General features: G+C 42.5%; 1 protein-coding gene across 1 annotated transcript; it reads left to right on the top strand.

Annotated features, from left to right (window-relative positions):
- Positions 1-505: 505 nt before the first annotated feature.
- Positions 506-4,900, top strand: LOC123172971 (putative F-box/kelch-repeat protein At3g17280). Its single transcript, XM_044589847.1, has 3 exons — positions 506-1,674; positions 2,860-2,945; positions 4,654-4,900. Exon 1 carries the CDS (start codon positions 538-540, stop codon positions 1,141-1,143), a length of 606 nt encoding a protein of 201 aa, XP_044445782.1. The 5' UTR covers positions 506-537; the 3' UTR covers positions 1,144-1,674; positions 2,860-2,945; positions 4,654-4,900.
- The last annotated feature ends 14,979 nt before the right edge of the window (positions 4,901-19,879 follow it).

Here is a 19,879-nt window from a genome sequence, read left to right as displayed (position 1 = left end):
AGGTAGTACTGCTGCTTGAAGACCACGGATCTGTATCGGAAGGTTTCGCCGGCGAGCGAAACCAGGCGCGCGATCTCGGGGCGGGACAGACCGAGGCCGGCGAGCTCGACGACGTTAGGGCCGAGGAAGGCGAGCACGGCGTCGGAATTGGTGGGCGGCTTGAGGTGGGGGAGTTTCTTTGAGTCCCTGGTGGCCTGGGCTCGGGCGATGCCGCAGGTGTCGCCGAGAAAGTCCTCCGCGGAGAAGCCATGGTTTGCGGAAACGGGCGGCGGCGCGGCGGTGGAGACGAGGCGACAGAGAGAGGAGATGGGAGAAGTGGAGGGAAGGCGGAGCATGGCGGCGGCGGCGGCGGCGGCAGACGGATTTCCGGTGGGCTGCAACTGCGTGTTGTGTCGTCTGTTTGTGCGGTGTAGCAGGCCGTAGGAATTTCTTCGCGCTGGGCCGACTCACGCTGGCAATGGGCCGAACCCGTCCCTTTGACGATTCCATCTCGGCCTCCATTCACATCTCTCCGGGCACTCACACTCCCCGCATTCCATGACCGCCCGGAGAGAGATGACGGCCAGCAGCCCCTGCCGCCGCGCCCGCTCGCCGGCGGAGGCCCCGCTGGACGATGAGGACCTGCTCGCCGAGATCCTCCTCCGCCTCTCCCCGCGGCCGTCCTCCCTCCCGCGCGCCTTCCTCGTCTGCACCCGCTGGCGCGGCCTCGTCTCCGACCCGCGCTTCCTCCGCCGATTCCGCCTCCGCCACGGCCGCCGCAGCCCTCCCCTCCTCGGCTTCATCGTCAGAGAGCGCAACACGGTCCGCCTCAGGCCCGTCGGGGACCCCCCTGACCGCGTCCCCGCGGAGCGCTTCTCGTCGCTGCTGCTCGGCGGCGCCGAGTGGGCCTTCAGGCTCCTCGACTGCCGCCACGGCCTCGTGCTCATCTCCGACACCTCGCGGAACATGGTCCTGGTCTGGGACCCCGCCACCGGCGGCCAGCACTGGGTGGCCGTTCAGGGAGAAAACCCCCATCAGCTGGGCGGTGCTTCGCGCCGCCGGAGAAATCCACCACTTCCAGCTGGTCCTTGTAGGCAACAACGAGAGGAAAATTACGCGGGCGCTCGCCTGCGTTTACTCGTCGGAGACCGGCGAATGGGGTGATTTTGTCTCGGCAGCGCTGCCAAAACCGAGGTTTCCACCAATGGTTACCCCGCCATGCTTGTTAGGGAAAACCTGCTGTGATGGTTGGGGGTTCACTTTATTGGTTGCTCACTGAGAACTTAAGCATCCTTGAATTTGATCTGGAGAAGCAGCGCCTCGCTGTGATATCGGTGCCGGTGAAAAAGTACAGCCACTGCCGCTTCTCGATTATGCGGGCGGCGGGTGGTGGCCTTGGTTTCCTGTTTTTGCCAGACTACGACGCCCAATTATGGAAGAGGCACACTGATTGTGATGGTGTCGCTTCATGGGTGCTTGAAAGAACTATTGAACTGCACAAGCTACTTTCCATGAATTCAGAGGAGGGGAGAGGGCCCCTGATGATCGCAGGGTTTGCTGAGTACAATAATGTGGTCTTTTTGTGGACAGTCGTCGACCTCTTCATGGTGGAGCTTCAGTCACTGAAGTTCAAGAAACTTTTCGAAGCCGACGTCTTGTCTTGCCGTCATCCATTCGAAAGTGTCTATGTTGCAGGTACCAGCATGCCTTTACACCATGATAGTTACAAATCCAGGTTATTTTTTGATAATTGGTTCATAGATGACATTCATATCCTTTCATATTAAGCTAAAAATTTAACTAGTGTCACATTTTCTGTTGATTGTGTGGTGGTGTTTTTTGTGATGGTTATGATTCAGATTCACATGTGTTACTGATAGCTAAGTGTCCTTTATGTTTTCTTTATGCCATCAGTCATTTCAGTCATTGTGATAGCTTGTCATCGTTGTAGCTTTGTCAACATATATGCAATTTTTTATCATCCTATAGTAGTATTACCAACTACTCCTGGTTAAGTCACCCGCAAAAAAAAAACTACTCCTGGTTAAGTCAGATATGGCAAACTTTATTTATCAGTTTATTATATGAATATCCATAAAGTAAAACAAGGAACAACGAGATTGGCATATTCGTTCTGTAATAGTTCAACTAAATTTCACTATTGCTATGTTAATGCTAGCGTTAGTGCATAGCCGTGGTGCAGAGTTTTCTCAAGTTGAAGACTACTACATGAAAAGCTATCTTGAATCAATTGAAATATTTAATAGGTAGCTCCATAGGTACATTTGGAAGATTAAATCTTGGTATGTTTATTTCATTTAATACTGTTATCTTTGGTGGTCTTGCTAATATATTAAATCCATAATGATGGCCTGGTTTACAATATAAGGTTAACTTTTCATTTTATCACTTGTAAAAGTCCTGTTGCGAGTGGCAAGTCCATTTATACCAGTGAAAAACTAATAAATGGGATTTATATAATCTTTGAGGCTAAATTTACTTAAAGATAATGTAAATCCAAATAGGTATTCTCACTTTTGTTGCTAGGTTACTATTGTGAGTATTTTTGTTCCTGATATGTTGTGAATGAGAGCTTAATTAATAATTCTTGATAACTCATGTCTTCTCTTCTGACCAGATAATAGTTTGAGTATGCATGCTCTTCATTTTTATGATATTAATTATGATATTCTTTTTTAAGACTATTGTTTCAATCTTAGAGTAATTGTGTTTTGTTTATCTATCCTCAGCTTTGTATCAAAACAGAGTTGTTTAAGTTGCAACCGTTAGTTTTTTTCTAAATATCTAGTTGTTGCTTCCTGGTATTTATTTAGCTTTTGGTTTGAATGTCATGAGTTGTTTAATTTCTAATTCTTACAGAAAGAGGCACTGTTGGTGGACACAATGGAGCTGAACTTTTGCGTAATGAATAAAGATGGTTCTTCTGTTAGATATTGGTTGAGCAGGTAAGCTTGTCTTCTGCATCTAAGTTGAGGTATCTGGACTACTATTTAAAACAATATTGCTTTCCTTTATAGCTACGATTTATCAAGCACTGTATTAAATTGCAAGAGAGTGCTTCATGATTCTCTCTACAACCCTTTGCTCAACGTTTGCCCTCGTGGATCTTTTTTCCAGGCCCTGCTTTCTGATCCTTTCCTCGACAACTCTTCATTCTCCCCCACTCACTCACCTACCTTCTCTTCTATTTAATGATTGTTCTAAACCTTCTCTACTGGAAGTGCTCCTTTGCTTGCCCTCCCCTCCATCCAGCCGCCTTGTGTTCAGTTCCTGTTCTCATTACTCCACAGTTCCTTCTGTTGGTGTGGGCTTTTCTCACCCTCAAGCTACGGTGATCAGTGATTTTGCATCCTTCCCCATTCCTTATTTGTGATAATGTTCGTACCTGCTCATCGATGAGAATGCTGGGTTAAGTAGTAGCATGATGAAATACTTTCCTTTTCCCATTCCTCATTGATATTTCCTTGTTTGACTTTTACCGGTTTCTAATATTGCTTTCGTTGATATTTCTGTGTCAAGTCCTATTGTGATTTGCATGCTGTTCCTTCTTCATGAGTAATTAATAACCACAGTAACAGCACCTGAGCAGATCTCACACATTTTTTATTTATATGTGCTTATAGTTATGCCGTTCCACATTGATGCTCAATTTTTGTTGTTATGGTACCTAGTGAACAGTGAACTGATGATTTTCACAGTACTCGAAGGTCATTCATTAAATCTTCTACTGCTACTTATCATTTTGTTTGCATTTACTGCAGTTTATGGACGATTTTTCTTGTGTTAAACTGTTTGCTTAAACATTTTCTCAGCATATCCCTTCTTGTCAGTGTAACTTGGATATGTAATTGAAGACTACCCACTGCACGCTAGTATAGTTTGTCTGGTCAAAATTACCTGCAAATTATGCTTTGTGTGCAGTCTACTTTCTTCAATCTGGCCACCAGAGATGTTTGATACTTTATTATACTGAACAAATGATCAAAGTGACAATACTATATTCATCATAGAAAACTGCATTCATGACGAATTGCAATTTTTACCTTACATACTATTATTAGTAGGTGTTGTTTCTTACACTGTGCGGTGTGAAAAACGATGTCTATTTTGGCCCGAAGTTAGTGTTAATTCATAAGATGAGTATGACCCTTGCTTGAGTCTTCTACGTCATGAGTTTACATAATTCATTTTGTTAGATTGTACATTTCTAAAAGGTATGACTTTGAGCTACAAACCACATGTTCTGCTTTTCTACTCCATGAGCCCCTCATAGGGCCATAATAACAAATAATATTTGAAATGATTTGGGAAGCTGGAAGGTTCTGCATTTGCCTATAATGGAGGTATTTGAACCACTGGTCGTCTGGCCTCTGCTGATCAAATGCAGATAAAATACTCGGGAATATGCTAACAGTAGAAGTTGAAAGTGTACCACTACATCACAAAATGACATACTGCTCTTATCTGTTTCTGTTGCTGTTTTCTGCCACCAATGTTGACATGATTCAGTTTAGTGTTTGGTACATTTTCCTCAGTGGTGAAGCTATTGTTTACTGGTTGAATTACAGAAATTGTGGGATTATACAACTTTTAATGACCTTCATGAATGAATGGTATAAATTTGTTTGACTAATGCCATTGATTGCTCCACAGGTATCCAGAAGGTTGTTGTCTTTGTGAGAAGAAAGCATGGGCTTGTTTATCATGGGTCCTCTAAGTAGCATGCAATGGTATCGGAGCTAATCATTTCTTTTGCTGATATCCCTTTATTATCTAATATCTGGAGGCAATTAGCCAACTGGCATGAAAACAAGAGGATTAAATAGTACTTATGTCGTGGTTGATTATCCCTTTACTTTATGCTCTCCAATCTAGCATGTCCAAATGACTGTTGCTTTCATCTCGTGTGTATTCATCTTCTCGTTTTTTTGTTCTTTTGATTATGTTTCATGCTGTATCAGGCCCCGAGATTATGGCGTCCATGGGTAAGGTGTTAAGGTGCATGGTTGCTTTACTGTTTTCCTCAGTGTTGGGAGTAATTTTTAATATACTCAAGTGAGTATAGGAAAGAGCAGTGTACATTACACGTCCGGAAGCTCCAAAGCTCAAAATGAGTATCACAGAAAGAGCTTATATAATTCTGTTCAGTTATGCTTAACACAGTAGTACAGATTAACTATGGCGTAGTGGAAATTGGAAAGTTATACTACTACACTGCAGTCAAAGATTCAGGTACCGAGAAGTCACCTGCTAACCTTAAGTTTAGGAAGCTACTAAAAATGAGCTTTCAACATTGTGAGCTAGTTTTGCTCTAGGAAAACTTAGTTGTAGTTTAGTTCTTGTATTTAGTTTACCTCCTAAACCCTGATGTCTACTCCTAGGCTGCGCAGTGATGTTGAGCGTGCGCATTGCACTGCATTCGTGGCGCCAGGAGCTGACCTGATGTTGGGCTATGCATAATTGACAGCGACGTCCCAGTAGGGATCATAATCAGCGCAAAGAGTCAAGTTGACAAATTACACGTTTTCCCTATTTTTATTACAAAATATTCTATTATTTTTGCTTGGCGCGAGAACTAGATATTTTTCAGATAACCATGTTAGTGCTATCTCAAATTAGCATATCCTGTGCTTGTGCCAAATATTGCAAGTTAGCCCTAGTCTCGCAAGTTTAAACATACACAACATGGTACTCTATATGATTAGAAAATTAAAATCTGGCATACATATATCATGTTCACCTTCACTGAGTTACATGTTGGCAAAAAACTTGCACTACATGTAGGCCCAATGGACCATTGGGTCGCACCTCCAAATAGATAAACCTACACTTATGTTTTAGGCAACCATGCAAGGCAACAAAGTAAACACGATCATATAAAGCTATACCGCTTAGTTGGAGACTCTAGTTTGCAAACAACTTTTATCCGGAATACTAGTTGAGGGGGAACAAAACATGGAGTGTTACAGATAGCATCTGACCCATTACTGAAATAAAATGAATCGGCATGCATAAATAAAAAACCTAACGAACAAAAAAAACAAACAAGAACAAGCCAAGGCTCAAACCTGAACACACAATTGTAACTTTCTCTGTTGTTGCTGGCATTGTACCCAGCCAATGCTAATCTGCAAGGTGAGCTTTGGCCAATATTTCTTCATTAAGCTCACCTACCATACATGGAGTATACACAAACCCCTCATATATCCCATTTGAATGGTTATGGTAGTAACTTTTTGGGCGCGAGTCACCAAGATATTGAATCTTTGAGTTAGTTATTCTAATGATAAGCCACCATTTCGAAGGCCTTAGTCAAATAGAGAACTTCCTTGTAAGGATGGAATACAATAATATCAAAGTATCCGGAGGATGCAATTTCCGAACATTAAAGACTAATGTGTGGATCCATGATAGCAAATAGAAGATATTTTGTTTTCTTATTTTGTAATTTTTGCGCATACTGAAAATACATTCTGAGATTCCATAAGTAGATAGTTCACATCCATCTGTACATATATAATTTCTTTGGAGCTTCCGATATTTGAAAGACCCTTTTTGTTTTTAAAGACCGGATTCCATGGAGGCTGGGACCCAATAGGCATCTTCAATACATACATACATCATGGCCGTGCCCAGTAGTCGGGGACCCCATGACGAAATAAAAAATGAGGCTTTCAAAATTTAAAAATTCATATAACCAAAGCATACTTTCACTTAATTATATTACTTGAGAATGTGTTATTGTACAATCGGCTACAATACATTGAATCACAAGAATGTGTTATTCGTACAATCAGCTACAATACATATTCTGTGCAAAAAAAAAAGCTGCAATACATTTGAATAATTTTTTTTCTAATAATCAGATAATCAACCAAACTTGGATTAATAATAATATATGGAAACATAAATTAGTCAACTTATTCATATATTCATTGATACTCACTTCGTCCCAAAATAACTGTCTTTGATTTAATATAAGTTTAGTACAGGGGCGGAGGGAGTACTAATGAAAAGAAGAACATCACAAGTGAGTCCTAATTTATCGGACATTGTGAAGGATTGATATAATTTTCGTTTCCTTGATGGCCCTGTTTCAAGCCGATCAGCATCATGGCAGTCGATAGACATAGTAGAGTACAGAAAAGAAAGAGATTGCCAGTTCCTTTTATCTTCAGTCTGCACGGAACTAGCTGACGCCCTGCGCCTCGAACGACTGGCGGAGGACAGACCTGCTGAACTGTCTGCCCCCGTGCATAGTGGCCGAAGACCAACTAGCAGAGATGACAGGAGAGACAAGATGATTGGATTCTTTTCACGGACAGACGATCAGTAATACTCCCTCCATTCCACAATGTAGTGCTTCCTCTATCTCCGTGCTTCAACTTTGACCGTAAATTTAACTACCAAGACCGATTGCGGCGGGAGCAAAAATTATATCAGTGGATTCGTATTCGAAAGAAGTATTTAATTATGTAATTTTTTCACCCGCCGCAGTCGGTCTCGTTCATTAAATTTATGGTCAAAGTTCGACCTCGGGAAGCGCGGGCGCACTATATTTTGGAATTTCAACAAAAAGGAAAAAAGGAAGTCTGATCTCTGTCCGAAGACAGATCGTGGACTGGAGGTTGTACTTGAGCTGTTAAGCTGATCAAAAAAATCAAATCGGGACTCCACTTATTGAACTTTGGTGTTTCTTGACTATGAAGTACAATGTACATAAAAATATTATAATGCAAAACTGGAATTTGGGGAACCCAAATTTTTGGGGGCCCTATGCCATCGCCCAGTTGGCACACCCCATCGATGTACGTAGAACCCAAATTCAGGAAGGTCATGTGGCGACATGCAGCCCTAGCTATGCACAAACGACAGCGGGGACGTGTGGCTCTAGCTATGCACAATCGACAGCGATAACCTGGTTGTGCTCATATTCAGTTCAAGGAGACACGTCCACAATGGACCTTTCTGTTTCCTACTTTGTATTGCAAAAAGAAAAGAAAAAAAAAATCTAGTTTCTTGGCGTGAGAACTATTGTTAGGATAATCACGCTTATTCTACCTCAAATTAGCATACCCCCGTGCCTGTCCCAAATATTACAAGTTAGTCTCGTCATAATATAAAACTTACACAACATGGTAAACGATATGATTAGAAAATCCAAATTTGGCCTGTATATATCATGTCCTGTTCACCTTCAATCAGCTACATGTTGGCACAAACTTGCACTGCATTTAGGCACAATAAACCATTTAGTCCTTTTTTCTTTGGGCAACCATACAATCGCAACAAAGTAAACAAGATCGTAACAAGGAATACCACTTAGTCGGAGACTCTAATTTGGAAGCATCTTTTATTCGAAATAAGAGCTGAGGGGGAACAAAATGATGGGTGTTATTGATAGCATATGACCGAATACTTAAAAAAAATGAACCGACATACATAAACCAATGAACGAGGTGCTTGATGAAAAATAAGAACAAACCAGGGCTCAATCATGAACACACCATTGTCATTTGATCTATTGCTGCCGACATTGTGACTCAACCAATGCTAATCTTGAAGACGAGGTCTGGTCAATATGTCCTTCATTAAGCTCACCTACCGTACATGGAGTATACACAAATGCATCATATATGCCATTTGAATGACTATAGTAGTAACTTTCTGGGCGTGAGTTGCCAAGATATTGAACTTTTGAGTTATTCAAATGATAGACCACCACTCCAAAGGTATTATTCAAATAGACAACTTCCTTGTAAGGATGGAATCCAAGAATATCAAAGTGTTTGGGGTATTCATCAGCATCAAATTTAACTGTAAAGAAATCATCATTGTCAGAGTCCCAGTCAAATCTCTCTTCTGACAAAGTTATAGCAGCAAAAAGAGCATCCTCATGATCCATGTTATCATGTACCATCCAAGGTGCATCCATTTGGCTTTCATATTTTTTTACATGTTGGGCATTGTGTGCAAGGTCAAGTTGATGCTTTAAGATCCACTCCATCCGCTGTTCACTTAATTCACTAAGAATCCAAACCTTTAGTTGAGATTCTTCAATTATTCCAAAGTATACCCCTTTCTCGGACCTCCCTAGATACGGTTTTCCAGATATCTCATTCTCACCGTATGATGGTGTTTTAATCACTTGGTATGTACTGTCTGACAATGAAAGCCTGAGAAAACACAGATATTAGATGAACATGACATATAAACATTTAAATAATTAAAACTCTATCTTATATAGCTGGTTGATGCTAATTTATGGAAATACAACCGGCTGTTGTCTAATTTATGTAAGTGCCACAAGCAAGAAATTATTGCATTGTTTTCTCGCAATGAATATCACCAATACCTAACTAATTTGTTGACATGCCGTTGATTAATTTAGGACCGTATTGTACACTCATCCATCTTTCTAAACTTTTCTATATTTGACCAAGTTTACAGGAAATGAGGCTAATATCCCTGGCATCAAATATATATGTGAATTGAGTGAGTACTTAAATGTGTGAAGAGGCTAGACTAATAGAGGTGAGGTCAATAACTAAAGTTTGCGGTCACAAATAAAACCCTGAACTGCATGTTAAATAACCATAAACTAACTACTTCCTCCGATCCATATTAAGCCCGTGGTAATTAATTTGGATCGGAGGGAGTAAGATCATTTTCTTATGTTAGAAAATAGATCGATGCTTGTATATACACCTCAAAACAAAGAAACCTCGGCAGTGCACGTAAAGCGCTCCTTGGTAATACACTGCATAGCGCTGGTGTGGCCCCATCTCGGACGGCTCATCTCGATCCACGAGCATGTCCCTAATTGTTCCCGCTGGCTCTCCCTTGCGGACGAAATCCCTCTCCTCCCACTGACCAGTCCTTGATGAAAACATGTTCAACGTCCATGGAGTGGGTGGCCTTTCCGATTCCATCAATCCACGCGAATCATTATCCTCGTTCCCAAATGGCGGGTCCAGTGACGGTGGCGTCTCATTGCTGCCTTTTCCTTTGGTTGTGTTTGCTGGCTTCTCAGGTATGGCAGGGATCACGAACAAGTCATAGTGTGGCGAAATGGCAGGATCAAACGCAAGGTACATGCCACCACAAACATCATGTCCGGGAGCTCCCAATAAGGATCTGAACAGCGCCGCCCATGAAGTCCGTGGCCATTCCAATTCCATCAAGTGGCGCATGTCATCATCCTCGTCCATAGATGACAGGTCTAAGTCTAACGACGATGGCTTCTCATTGCTGCTTTTTCCTATGCCTCTGTTTGCTTGCTTTTCAGGCACGACAGGATCAAATGCAACCGGGACCTTTCCGGGGCCAAGGTACAATCGTCCACCGCCGTGTCGCTGGGTTGCACACGCAGAGCTCCATGGGCCCCATGTCACAGAGGAGGAGGCCGTTGCTGTGGTCCAGGACCGACCACCAAAAGCGCCTGTAGTTGTCGCTGGGCAGGAAGTAAAACATGGCGTCGATCATGGAGTTGGAGGAGGGGCGGGCGAAGAGGTGTGGCCGGTCGTGGTCGATGTAGTTGATGAAGAGGCCGTGCACCTTGTTCGTGGTGAGTAACCTCCGGCCTATATCGGGCGCCGGCCACCTCGCTTTGCCGAGGACGCACGGCCGGGCTGCGGCGAGGGCGGCGCTCCATGCAGGCAGGCGGCGGAGGACGTGCGCGGCTTTCGTCGTCAACATGGCCACGAGTGAATGCGTGGAGGCGATGTCGCGTTAGGTTAGGTTTCTACCAACGGGGGGCGGCGGCGGCGGCGCGTCCGCCGTAATCTTTTTTTGCATACGGTCAGGATCGTCCCTACAACAAGTAGGGTCCCTCTATGGCCTGTGGATGGATGGATGTTATCTTAGCTGTCTCAAAAAAAAAAACAGATGAGTGATAGAACTTTGGATCGGAGTAGGCTAGTAGATCCGGTGAACCTATCTTGTCCAGCAGCAGATGAACTCGAGCCGGAGGCCATCGTGATGCTAGGGCACACGGCGATGGCAGAGAGTAGGCGATGGTGGTGGAGCTTCCCGTGAGCACCGCGCTAACCCTAGATCGGAAGGGATTGTAGGTGGGGATTGTGGCAGCGATTAACCTCGTAAGTCGTGCCCCGGCCCCCACCTCTGTTTATATAGCGCGGGTCACAGGGGCCCACCAACCATGGTTTGGTTGGGCGCCCCCGATCAGGGCGCGAGTCAGGGGCCCGTTCGACCGTTGGGTTCGAACAGGAGAGAGATCAACCTAACATTCCCCCCTTGATCTCAACTTTACTTTTAACTTTATACTTTCTAGTTTATTTGTTTCATCACATATTGGTACATAGAGCATGTTTCATCATCACGGCTTAATTGCCGTTAGAATCATACAGCTACAACATACGTTATGTTCAGAAACAAATTCTGTTCCTTTTGGGCCTATCCAGGAATCATAAGGCTTTCCCTTAAACCCATGCCGGCTAAGTGTTCCTTGAACACATTGGGTGGTAAGCCTTTCGTTAGCGGATCCGCAAGCATATCCTTTGTCCTTATATGCTCGAGACTTATAGTTTGATCCTGGATTTTATCTTTCACAACATAATACCTTATCTCTATTGTTTTGGCAGCATTACTCGACTTGTTGTTGTGAGCATAGAATACTGCGGGCTGGTTATCACAGTACATCTTTAGTGGTTTGTGAATGCAATCTACCACTTTCAAGTCGGGTACAAATTTCTTTAGCCATATCGCCTGCCCCGTGGCTTCGAAGCATGCTATGAATTCTGCATACATCGTGGATGATGCAACTATCGACTGTTTGGAGCTTTTCCACGAAATAGCTCCCCCAGCGAGGGTGAATATGTATCCTGACGTGGATTTTCTATCATCTCTGTCCCTCGCAAAATCTGCGTCTGAATACCCTTTTATCTCTAGGGAATCACTTTTCGTGTATATTAGCATGTAGTCCTTCATGCCTTGCGCATAATGCAATGCTTTCTTTACAATCTTCCAGTGCTCTAGGCCTGGATTCTCTTGATATCTACCGAGTACCCCGGTGATAAAAGCTAAGTCAGGGCGAGTGCACACTTGTGCATACTATAAGCTGCCGACTGCCGAAGCATATGGTACTGCTTTCATTTGATCGATCTCATACTAGTTCTTGGGACATTGGAATTTCCCAAAACTATCGCCCTTGACTATTGGAGTAGGTGTGGCTTTACTCGCATGCATATTATATTTTTTAAGAACCTTTTCTAAATATGCTTTCTGAGATAGTCCTAAGACTCCATTGTTCCTATCTTGGTGAATTTCTATGCCCAAAACATATGATGCTTCACCAAGATCTGTTATGTCAAAATTTGAGGATAAGTATTTCTTTGTTTCTTGTAGTAGACTAACATCACTACTAGCAAGCAGGATATCATCCACATACAAGATTAGGAAAATATATTTCCCATTTTTAAACTTTGCATAAATGCAATTATCCTTAATATTTTCTTTAAATTCAAAACTTTTAATCGTTTGATTAAACTTTAGATACCACTGCCAAGAGGCTTGTCTTAATCCATAAATGGATTTCTTCAGGCGGCATCCCATATTTTCCTTGCCTTCCATGATAAAACCCTTGGGTTGTTTCATGTAGACCTTTTCTTTTAAATCACCATTCAGAAATGTCGTCTTAACATCCATTTGATGTAACTCTAAATCAAAATGAGCAACTAATGCCATTATGATTCTGAAGGAATCCTTACATGAGACTGGAGAAAATGTCTCATTGTAATCTATCACTTCTCTTTGTGTAAATCCTTTTGCCATGAGTCGTGCTTTATACTTTTCTATATTCCCTTTAGAGTCATACTTAATTTTGTAGACCCATTTACAGCCTACTGTTTTGGCTCCTTTAGGAATTTCCTCTAAGTTCCAAACATCTTTGGAACTCATCGCTTTCATCTCGTCTTCCATTGCCTTCATCCACTTTGATGAATGAGGGCTTCTCATGGCTTCTTCATATGAGGTGGGATCTTTTTCCATATGAACCATTTCTGTGTTATAAACTTTAAAGTCAGTAGAAATAGCTGACTTTCTTGATCTTGTAGACCTTCTAAGGGCCTCAGTTTCTGGCACATTTTGTGCCTCAACTTCTGGCACTTCTTCTAAAATTTGCTGTTGCACCTCCCTTTCATGCTCAACATCGGGTTCAGTCGGCTCCTGACGGACAGGTTCCGGGTCTTCCCCCATAGCTGTCATGGGTGGAGTTGCAACTGGTAGTGAGAAAAATGGCTCCTGAATCATCGGATTAGGTGCATGCACCCTCTTCTCCTCATGATCAATTTTCCGAGCTACCAAGCTCCCCTCATCATTTCGTCCTCTAAGAAGACTGCATGTCTCGTTTCTACAAACTTTGTATATCTGTCAGTGCAGTAGAAACGAAAACCTTTTGATCTGTCTGAATAGCCAATGAAGTGGCAACTTACTGTTTTGGGATCTAACTTTGCAATGTTTGGATTAAACATTTTGCCTCATCAGGGCACCCCCACACCCTGAAGTGTTGTAGGGAGGGCACCCTTCCTGTCCATAGCTCGTACGGTGTTTTGGGCACCGACTTGCTTGGTACTCTATTGAGAATGTGAATGGCGGTTTCAAGCGCCTCCATCCATAACCCCAATGGCAAGTTGGAATAATTCATCATGTTGCGCACCATATCCATAAGTGTACGGTTGCGCCTTTCAGGTACTCCATTCTTTTCTCCCAGAGTGGGATACATTAAAAGCACCTGAGTTATCATATCTTTTTCTTGCCAGAATTTCTCCCGCCATACGGGATTTTTGACATAATATTATGTCAACTTTACCCCGTTACGCAGGTATTTTCCCGCCATGCGGGTTTTATCATAATCATCTTTTCCTGCCATGCGGGTAATTCCCTGTAAGGGAACATAAATGCCAGAATTGGCTCTTTTGACTGCATATTCAATCATCAAATTTAGGAATAAATCCGAATGCTCTTTGACACACATGCTTGATCCGACGTTGGTCAAATTAAACACGCATGTTGCTTGTTTCATTTCAAATCAAGTTGACTGAAAAAATCTTATTCATAGAGAGTACATGAAAGACATTCGTCAACCAAGACTCTCAATGGTCTATCTCTTTTCTTTTGAAGCCATTCTTTAGAGAGAACATACTCCCTCACGTTATGACCTTTCTTGGTGATCTTTCGGGTCACAAGTACCCAGCCATTCGCCTTCACGAATGAAAGCATGGAAAACTTTTAGTCTGAGAAAACTTAGCCAATAACCCTATTTTAAAAGAAATGCACATTAAACTTTTGAAACTTTCTTTTATATTCTAAATCACTGTTGTGGCAGAATTAGAATAAACATCATCCTTTTACATTAATTCCATATCACCGTTGGGCGGAAATGGAAATAATGCATATAACTCATAAACAATGTTATGATAGTATTTGTATTAAACAACTTTGCTAAGAATTAATCATCATCATCAACTTTATTGTAGCGGGAACAAGAAATATAAATTTCTCTAGTTCAAGAGCATTTCTTGATCTTTATTCATTCTCTGAAAATTGGTCACCTTGATACAAAATTTATCAGAGATTTAAACTTTGAACATAAGACTCATAGAATTATAGCACTGTTATCATCAACGTTGGTCAGAAAATAACAATACCATATTTTCTTTTGTCATAGCGGAAACTATCTGCATCTTATTTCACCCATGGGGGAAAACATTGCTAAGAACATTTCTTCCAATTAAATTTTCCCGTTGGTTCCAATTTACTTGGAGGATAAAACTTTTTTTTTGCAACGGAAGCTTTACATTATTCTATTCAAAAACTATTCTCTACTCTTTTACTCTCTAAGAAATTTTAACCGCTTGGTTCAAAAATGCATTAGAGAAGCAACAATTTAATCTTTTACTTTAGTTCTATTCACTTTTAAAAGAGCACTTTTATTTTAAATAATAAAACATGATCATGTTATTAACAACGTTGGTCATAAAAATAACATAATCATATTCATTTTAATAATTACTTTAACATGCTCTTAAAAACATAATTCTATCTAAACTTTTATTTTCTTTGTAAAAGAGCACTATTAATTATTTACGCAGCGGAAAAAACATGAATAAAAATTCATGAACTTTTTACTCTTTACAGAAACTTTTTCTTTTACTAAAGAAAAATTCATGAACTTTATTATTTTCTTTGTACAAAATTCATGAACATTTCTTTTTCTGAAAATTGTACTTTACTTTTCATAAACTTTCTATTTTCTGAACAATCAAAAATATCAGAAACTTTTTAGTTTACTTTTCAGAGACTTCTCTATTTACTTTTCTATTTTCTAGACAAAAAATTCTCGTTGGAAAAAATGCATAGAAAAACTATTTTTAAATCTGCCCAAAATATGGACAAAAACTATTAAAACCGAAAAGAAAACAACAGCAGCAACTGGCCTCGACCTGGCGCGGGAGGCCCGCAGCGGCCCACGGCCTGCACCCCCCCGCGCGCGCGCGAGCCGAGCCGCCTTGACTCGGCCTGGGCCACCCGCGGGTGCCGGCCTCAGGTCCTTTTCGGCCCAGCAGCCCATCTGTGGCGCTAGGGTTTCGGCGCAGCCGTCCGATGCGATCGAACGACCCAGCGTCGTTTGCGCCAGAACAAAAACATCCCGATCCGGTTTTCCTCCTCGCCCCCGCATCGTTCTCTCCTCCTCGTCTCTGTCCCGCAGCGAGGGGTTCGGGCTTCGCCGGCCGCGCGGAAAAGCCACGCCGGCCGCCGGCGACCGCGTCGGGCCACCGCGCCACGCGAGCCGCTCTGGCCTCCTTTCCCCCTTTCCTCCCTTTTCCCCCTCCTTCTCTATGACAGATGGATTTCGACGGAGCATGCGCCGTTTCCTTCCCCTTCGCCGGCTGTGCGTCCACCTCGCGGTGAGCGCGCCGCCGTCGAGCGGTTAGGCTGCGGTGCCCTTTGCCCCTTTCGGGGTGGTTCTTCGTCCGACGCCTCGGCTTGCCGATGCGCGTCCGGATCGAGAGGAACAGGTGCGGCCATGACGGCGGCACAACTTTTCTTTTAGATTTCTTTGCCCTTCTAGGGTTCTTTGGGGGAGGGGATCTCTTTTTCTTTTTCTTTTTCTGTTGTTGTTTCTTTGTACCGAAATCCACTAGCCCGATCTGGCTGATACCATTGATAGAACTTTAGATCGGAGTAGGCTAGTAGATCCGGTGAACCTACCTTGTCCAGCAGTAGATGAACTCGAGCCGGAGGCCATCGTGATGCTAGGGCACCCGGCGATGGCAGAGAGTAGGCGACGGTGGTGGAGCTTCCCGTGAGCACCGCGCTAACCTTAGATCGGTAGGGATTGTAGGTGGGGATTGTGGCAGCGATTAACCTCGTAAGTCATGCCCCGGCCCCCACCTCTGTTTATATAGCGCGGGTCACAGGGGCCCACCAACCATGGTTTGGTTGAGCGCCCCCGATCAGGGCGCGAGTCAGGGGCCCGTTCGACCCGTTGGGTTCGAACGGGAGAGAGATCAACCTAACAATGAGGAGTTTCAGAATGTAGCCTGTTTATCAGGAATCCAGGATAAGGATCAGCTTCATAGTGACTCATCCATGTTGCTTTCTTCTTTAGATCCTCCACAAATCATCCACTGTGCGTGATTAGCAATAATATAACCATTTTTATCCCTAAAATTTTCCCTTCTGCATAGCCCATACCTGGAAAACGCATTAGTGAAAATTTATACAGTACTATGTAGAGATAGTTCACACCCGATCCATAGGTGCATCTAGATTTTTCCTTTGGGGATTTTTGAGATTTTAACTACTCTTTTCAGATTTGTTTTAAAGACCGGGCTCCATGGAGCTATCCAATATTCATATTTGATACACGTAGTCATGTATAAGTGATTGCTCCTGATTTCTACTCCTAACTGAGCAGTGATGTTGAGCGTGTGCATTGCATTGCATTCGTGGCGCCACGAGGAGCTGACCTGATGTCTGGGGGTTAGCTATAGGAAGGTCTTGTATAGTTAGGAGGTGTAGCAATGCACAATCAACAGCAACGACACGTGTGGCTCTTTCTTTTTTCTTTTCTTTTGAATTGTCGCTCTAGCCACAACCGACAGAGATACCCTGGTTGCGCTCATAATCAGTGCAAGGAGTCAAGTCGAAGAAGGATCTTTTAGTTTCCTATTTTGTATTGCAAAAAGAAAAAAAAATTATTCTCCTGGCATGAGAACTAACTATTGTGCAAACATCTTATAAAGCAATGCTACTATTAGTTGGAGACTCTCTGTTGTGCAAACATCTTTATTCAAAATAAGACTGAACAAAACGATGGGCGTTATAAATCGGAAATTCACGGGGGCACGCACCTGCCAAGCCCAGCCCGAACACTCGATTGCCTCATGATCCACAAAGTAGTTGAATCCCGCGCAAGGGTACAATAAGTTTTAAGTTTCAATGTTGAAACTTACAATTTTTGCATCTGAAAAATTCCTATTTTCTTGCTCGCTTGTACCAAGTTTCAAAGATAAAATTTAAGAGATTTTTCTGTCGTCTGTAGACACAAAGTACGTGATTTTTATCACTCGCTCGTACTAACTTTTGACATTGAAACTTATTTTTTAAATCATCAAAATATAGTCAAAATGAATCTTATTTGAAATGATGGTCATGAGGAAGAATATGAAAACAAAACTTAATTTGGATTTTTCGTTGAAAACATATAGAACTTTGAAAATCATAAGCCAAAATAAAAAGCCCTCACCAGGGACTTGCAGGTCTCACAACTCGCGTGCCCTAAATCCTCACTCCGTTATAGATAGCATATGACCAATACGGAAAAAATGAATCGACATACCAATGAACGAGGTGCTTGATGGAAAAAAAACAGGGCTCAACCATGAACACACCATTGTCACTTTATCTAGTGTTGCCAGCATGGTTACTCAATCAATGATAATATTCAAGATGAGGTCTGGTCAATATTTCCTTCAATAAGCTCACCCACCGTACATGGAGTATATACAAATGCCTCAAATATGCCATTTGAATGGCCATAGTAGTAACTTTTTGGGCTTGGGCGTGAGTTGCCAAGATACTGAACTTTTGAGGTATTCAAATGATAGCCCACCACTTCGAATACAGTAGTCAAATAGACAACTTCCTTGTAAGGATGTAATCCAAGAATATCAAAGTGTTTGGGGTATTCATCGGCATCCAATTTAATTGTAAAAAAGTCATCATTGTCAGAATCCCAGTCAAATCTCTCTTTCGGCAAAGTTATAGCAGCAACATCACCATCCTCATGATCTGTGTCAAGCACATCATGTACCATCCAATGCGCATCCATTTGTCTGCCATATTTTCCTACATGTTGGGCATAGTGTGCAAGGTCATGTTGATACTTTAAGACCCACTCCATCTGTTGTTCACTTAATTCACTAAGAATCCAAACACGTAGTTGGGACTCTTCAATTACTCCAAAGTACACCCCTTTCCCGGACCTCCCTAAATAAGGTTTTACAAATACATCATTCTCGCCATATGATGGTGTTTTAATCACTTGGTATGTACTGTCTGATAGTGAAAGCCTGAAAAAATAGCAATTTAGACTCACATGACATATAAAGCATTAAATAATTAAAACTCTACCATATTGCTATTAGAGATAGAACAGGCAAAACCAACGACGAAGAAAAAATAAAACACAGGGAAAAAAGGATTTTAACCTAGAAAACCCCTCCAACACGAAGAGAATAACCCACGGGCACAATCCAACAAATCTTCACTATATCGGGAGAGGGATTTACAATGATGATCTTATCTCATGCGGCGGCTTACAAAGGATATATATATATATATAGTAGAGGTGACCTCGGTCATAACTAATCACAACATAACAATAGCTTGTTGATACTAATACATGGAAGTACTACCTGTTGTTGTCTAATTTATGTAAGTGCCACAAGCAAGAAATTAGTGCATTATTTTCTCACAATGAATATCACCATATCGTATGCCCATTCATCTTTCTAAAAAAAAATTGTATGCAGTACCTAACTAATTTGTTGACATGTCTTTCATAAAACTAGGACCAATATTGTACACCCATCCATCTTTCTAAAATTTTCTATATTTGACCAAGTTTATAGGAAATGGGGCTAATATCTACAACACCAAATATATATGTGAATCGAGTGAGTACTCAAATGTGTGAAGAAGCTAGACTAATAGACGTGAGGGACGTGATCCAATAACTAAAGTTTGCGATCACAAATAAAACCTTGTAGTGCATGACAAACGATGGTAAACTAGCTAATATCATTTTTATGTTGGAAAATAGAGCAATGCTTATATATATACCTCAAAACAAAGAAACCTCGGCAATGCACGTAAAGCGCTCCTTGGTGATACACTGCATAGCGCTGGCGTGGCCCCATCCCGGATGGCTTAGCTTGATCCACGAGCATGTCTCCAACTGTTCCCGCCGGCTCTCCCTGGCGGATGAAATCCCTCTCCTCCCACTGACCAGTCCTCGATGAAAACATGTTCAACCTCCATGGAGTCGGTGGCCATTCTGATTCCATCAAGCGGCGCGGGTCATTATCTTCATCCGCAAATAGTGGGTCTAGCGGCTTCTCTTTGTTGCCTTTCCCGATGGCTTGCTTTGGTGGCTTCTCAGGCTCCGGCACTGCAGGGACCACCAGCACCTCGTAGTGGGGTGACACGGCTGGATCAAAGGCAAGGTATATACCGCCCACCCGCCGCCAGGCCCAAGGAATAAATGTCCATTGCCGTGTCACCGGGTTGCACACGCAAAGCTCGGGGGTTCGCATGTTGCACAGGAGGAGGCCGTTGCTGTGGTCCAGGACCG

This window comes from Triticum aestivum, unplaced genomic scaffold, assembly GCF_018294505.1.
Source record: "Triticum aestivum cultivar Chinese Spring unplaced genomic scaffold, IWGSC CS RefSeq v2.1 scaffold27977, whole genome shotgun sequence".
Taxonomy (NCBI): domain Eukaryota; kingdom Viridiplantae; phylum Streptophyta; class Magnoliopsida; order Poales; family Poaceae; genus Triticum; species Triticum aestivum.
Note: the sequence above shows the minus strand (reverse complement) of the source record. Positions and strands in the feature narration are given on the sequence as shown.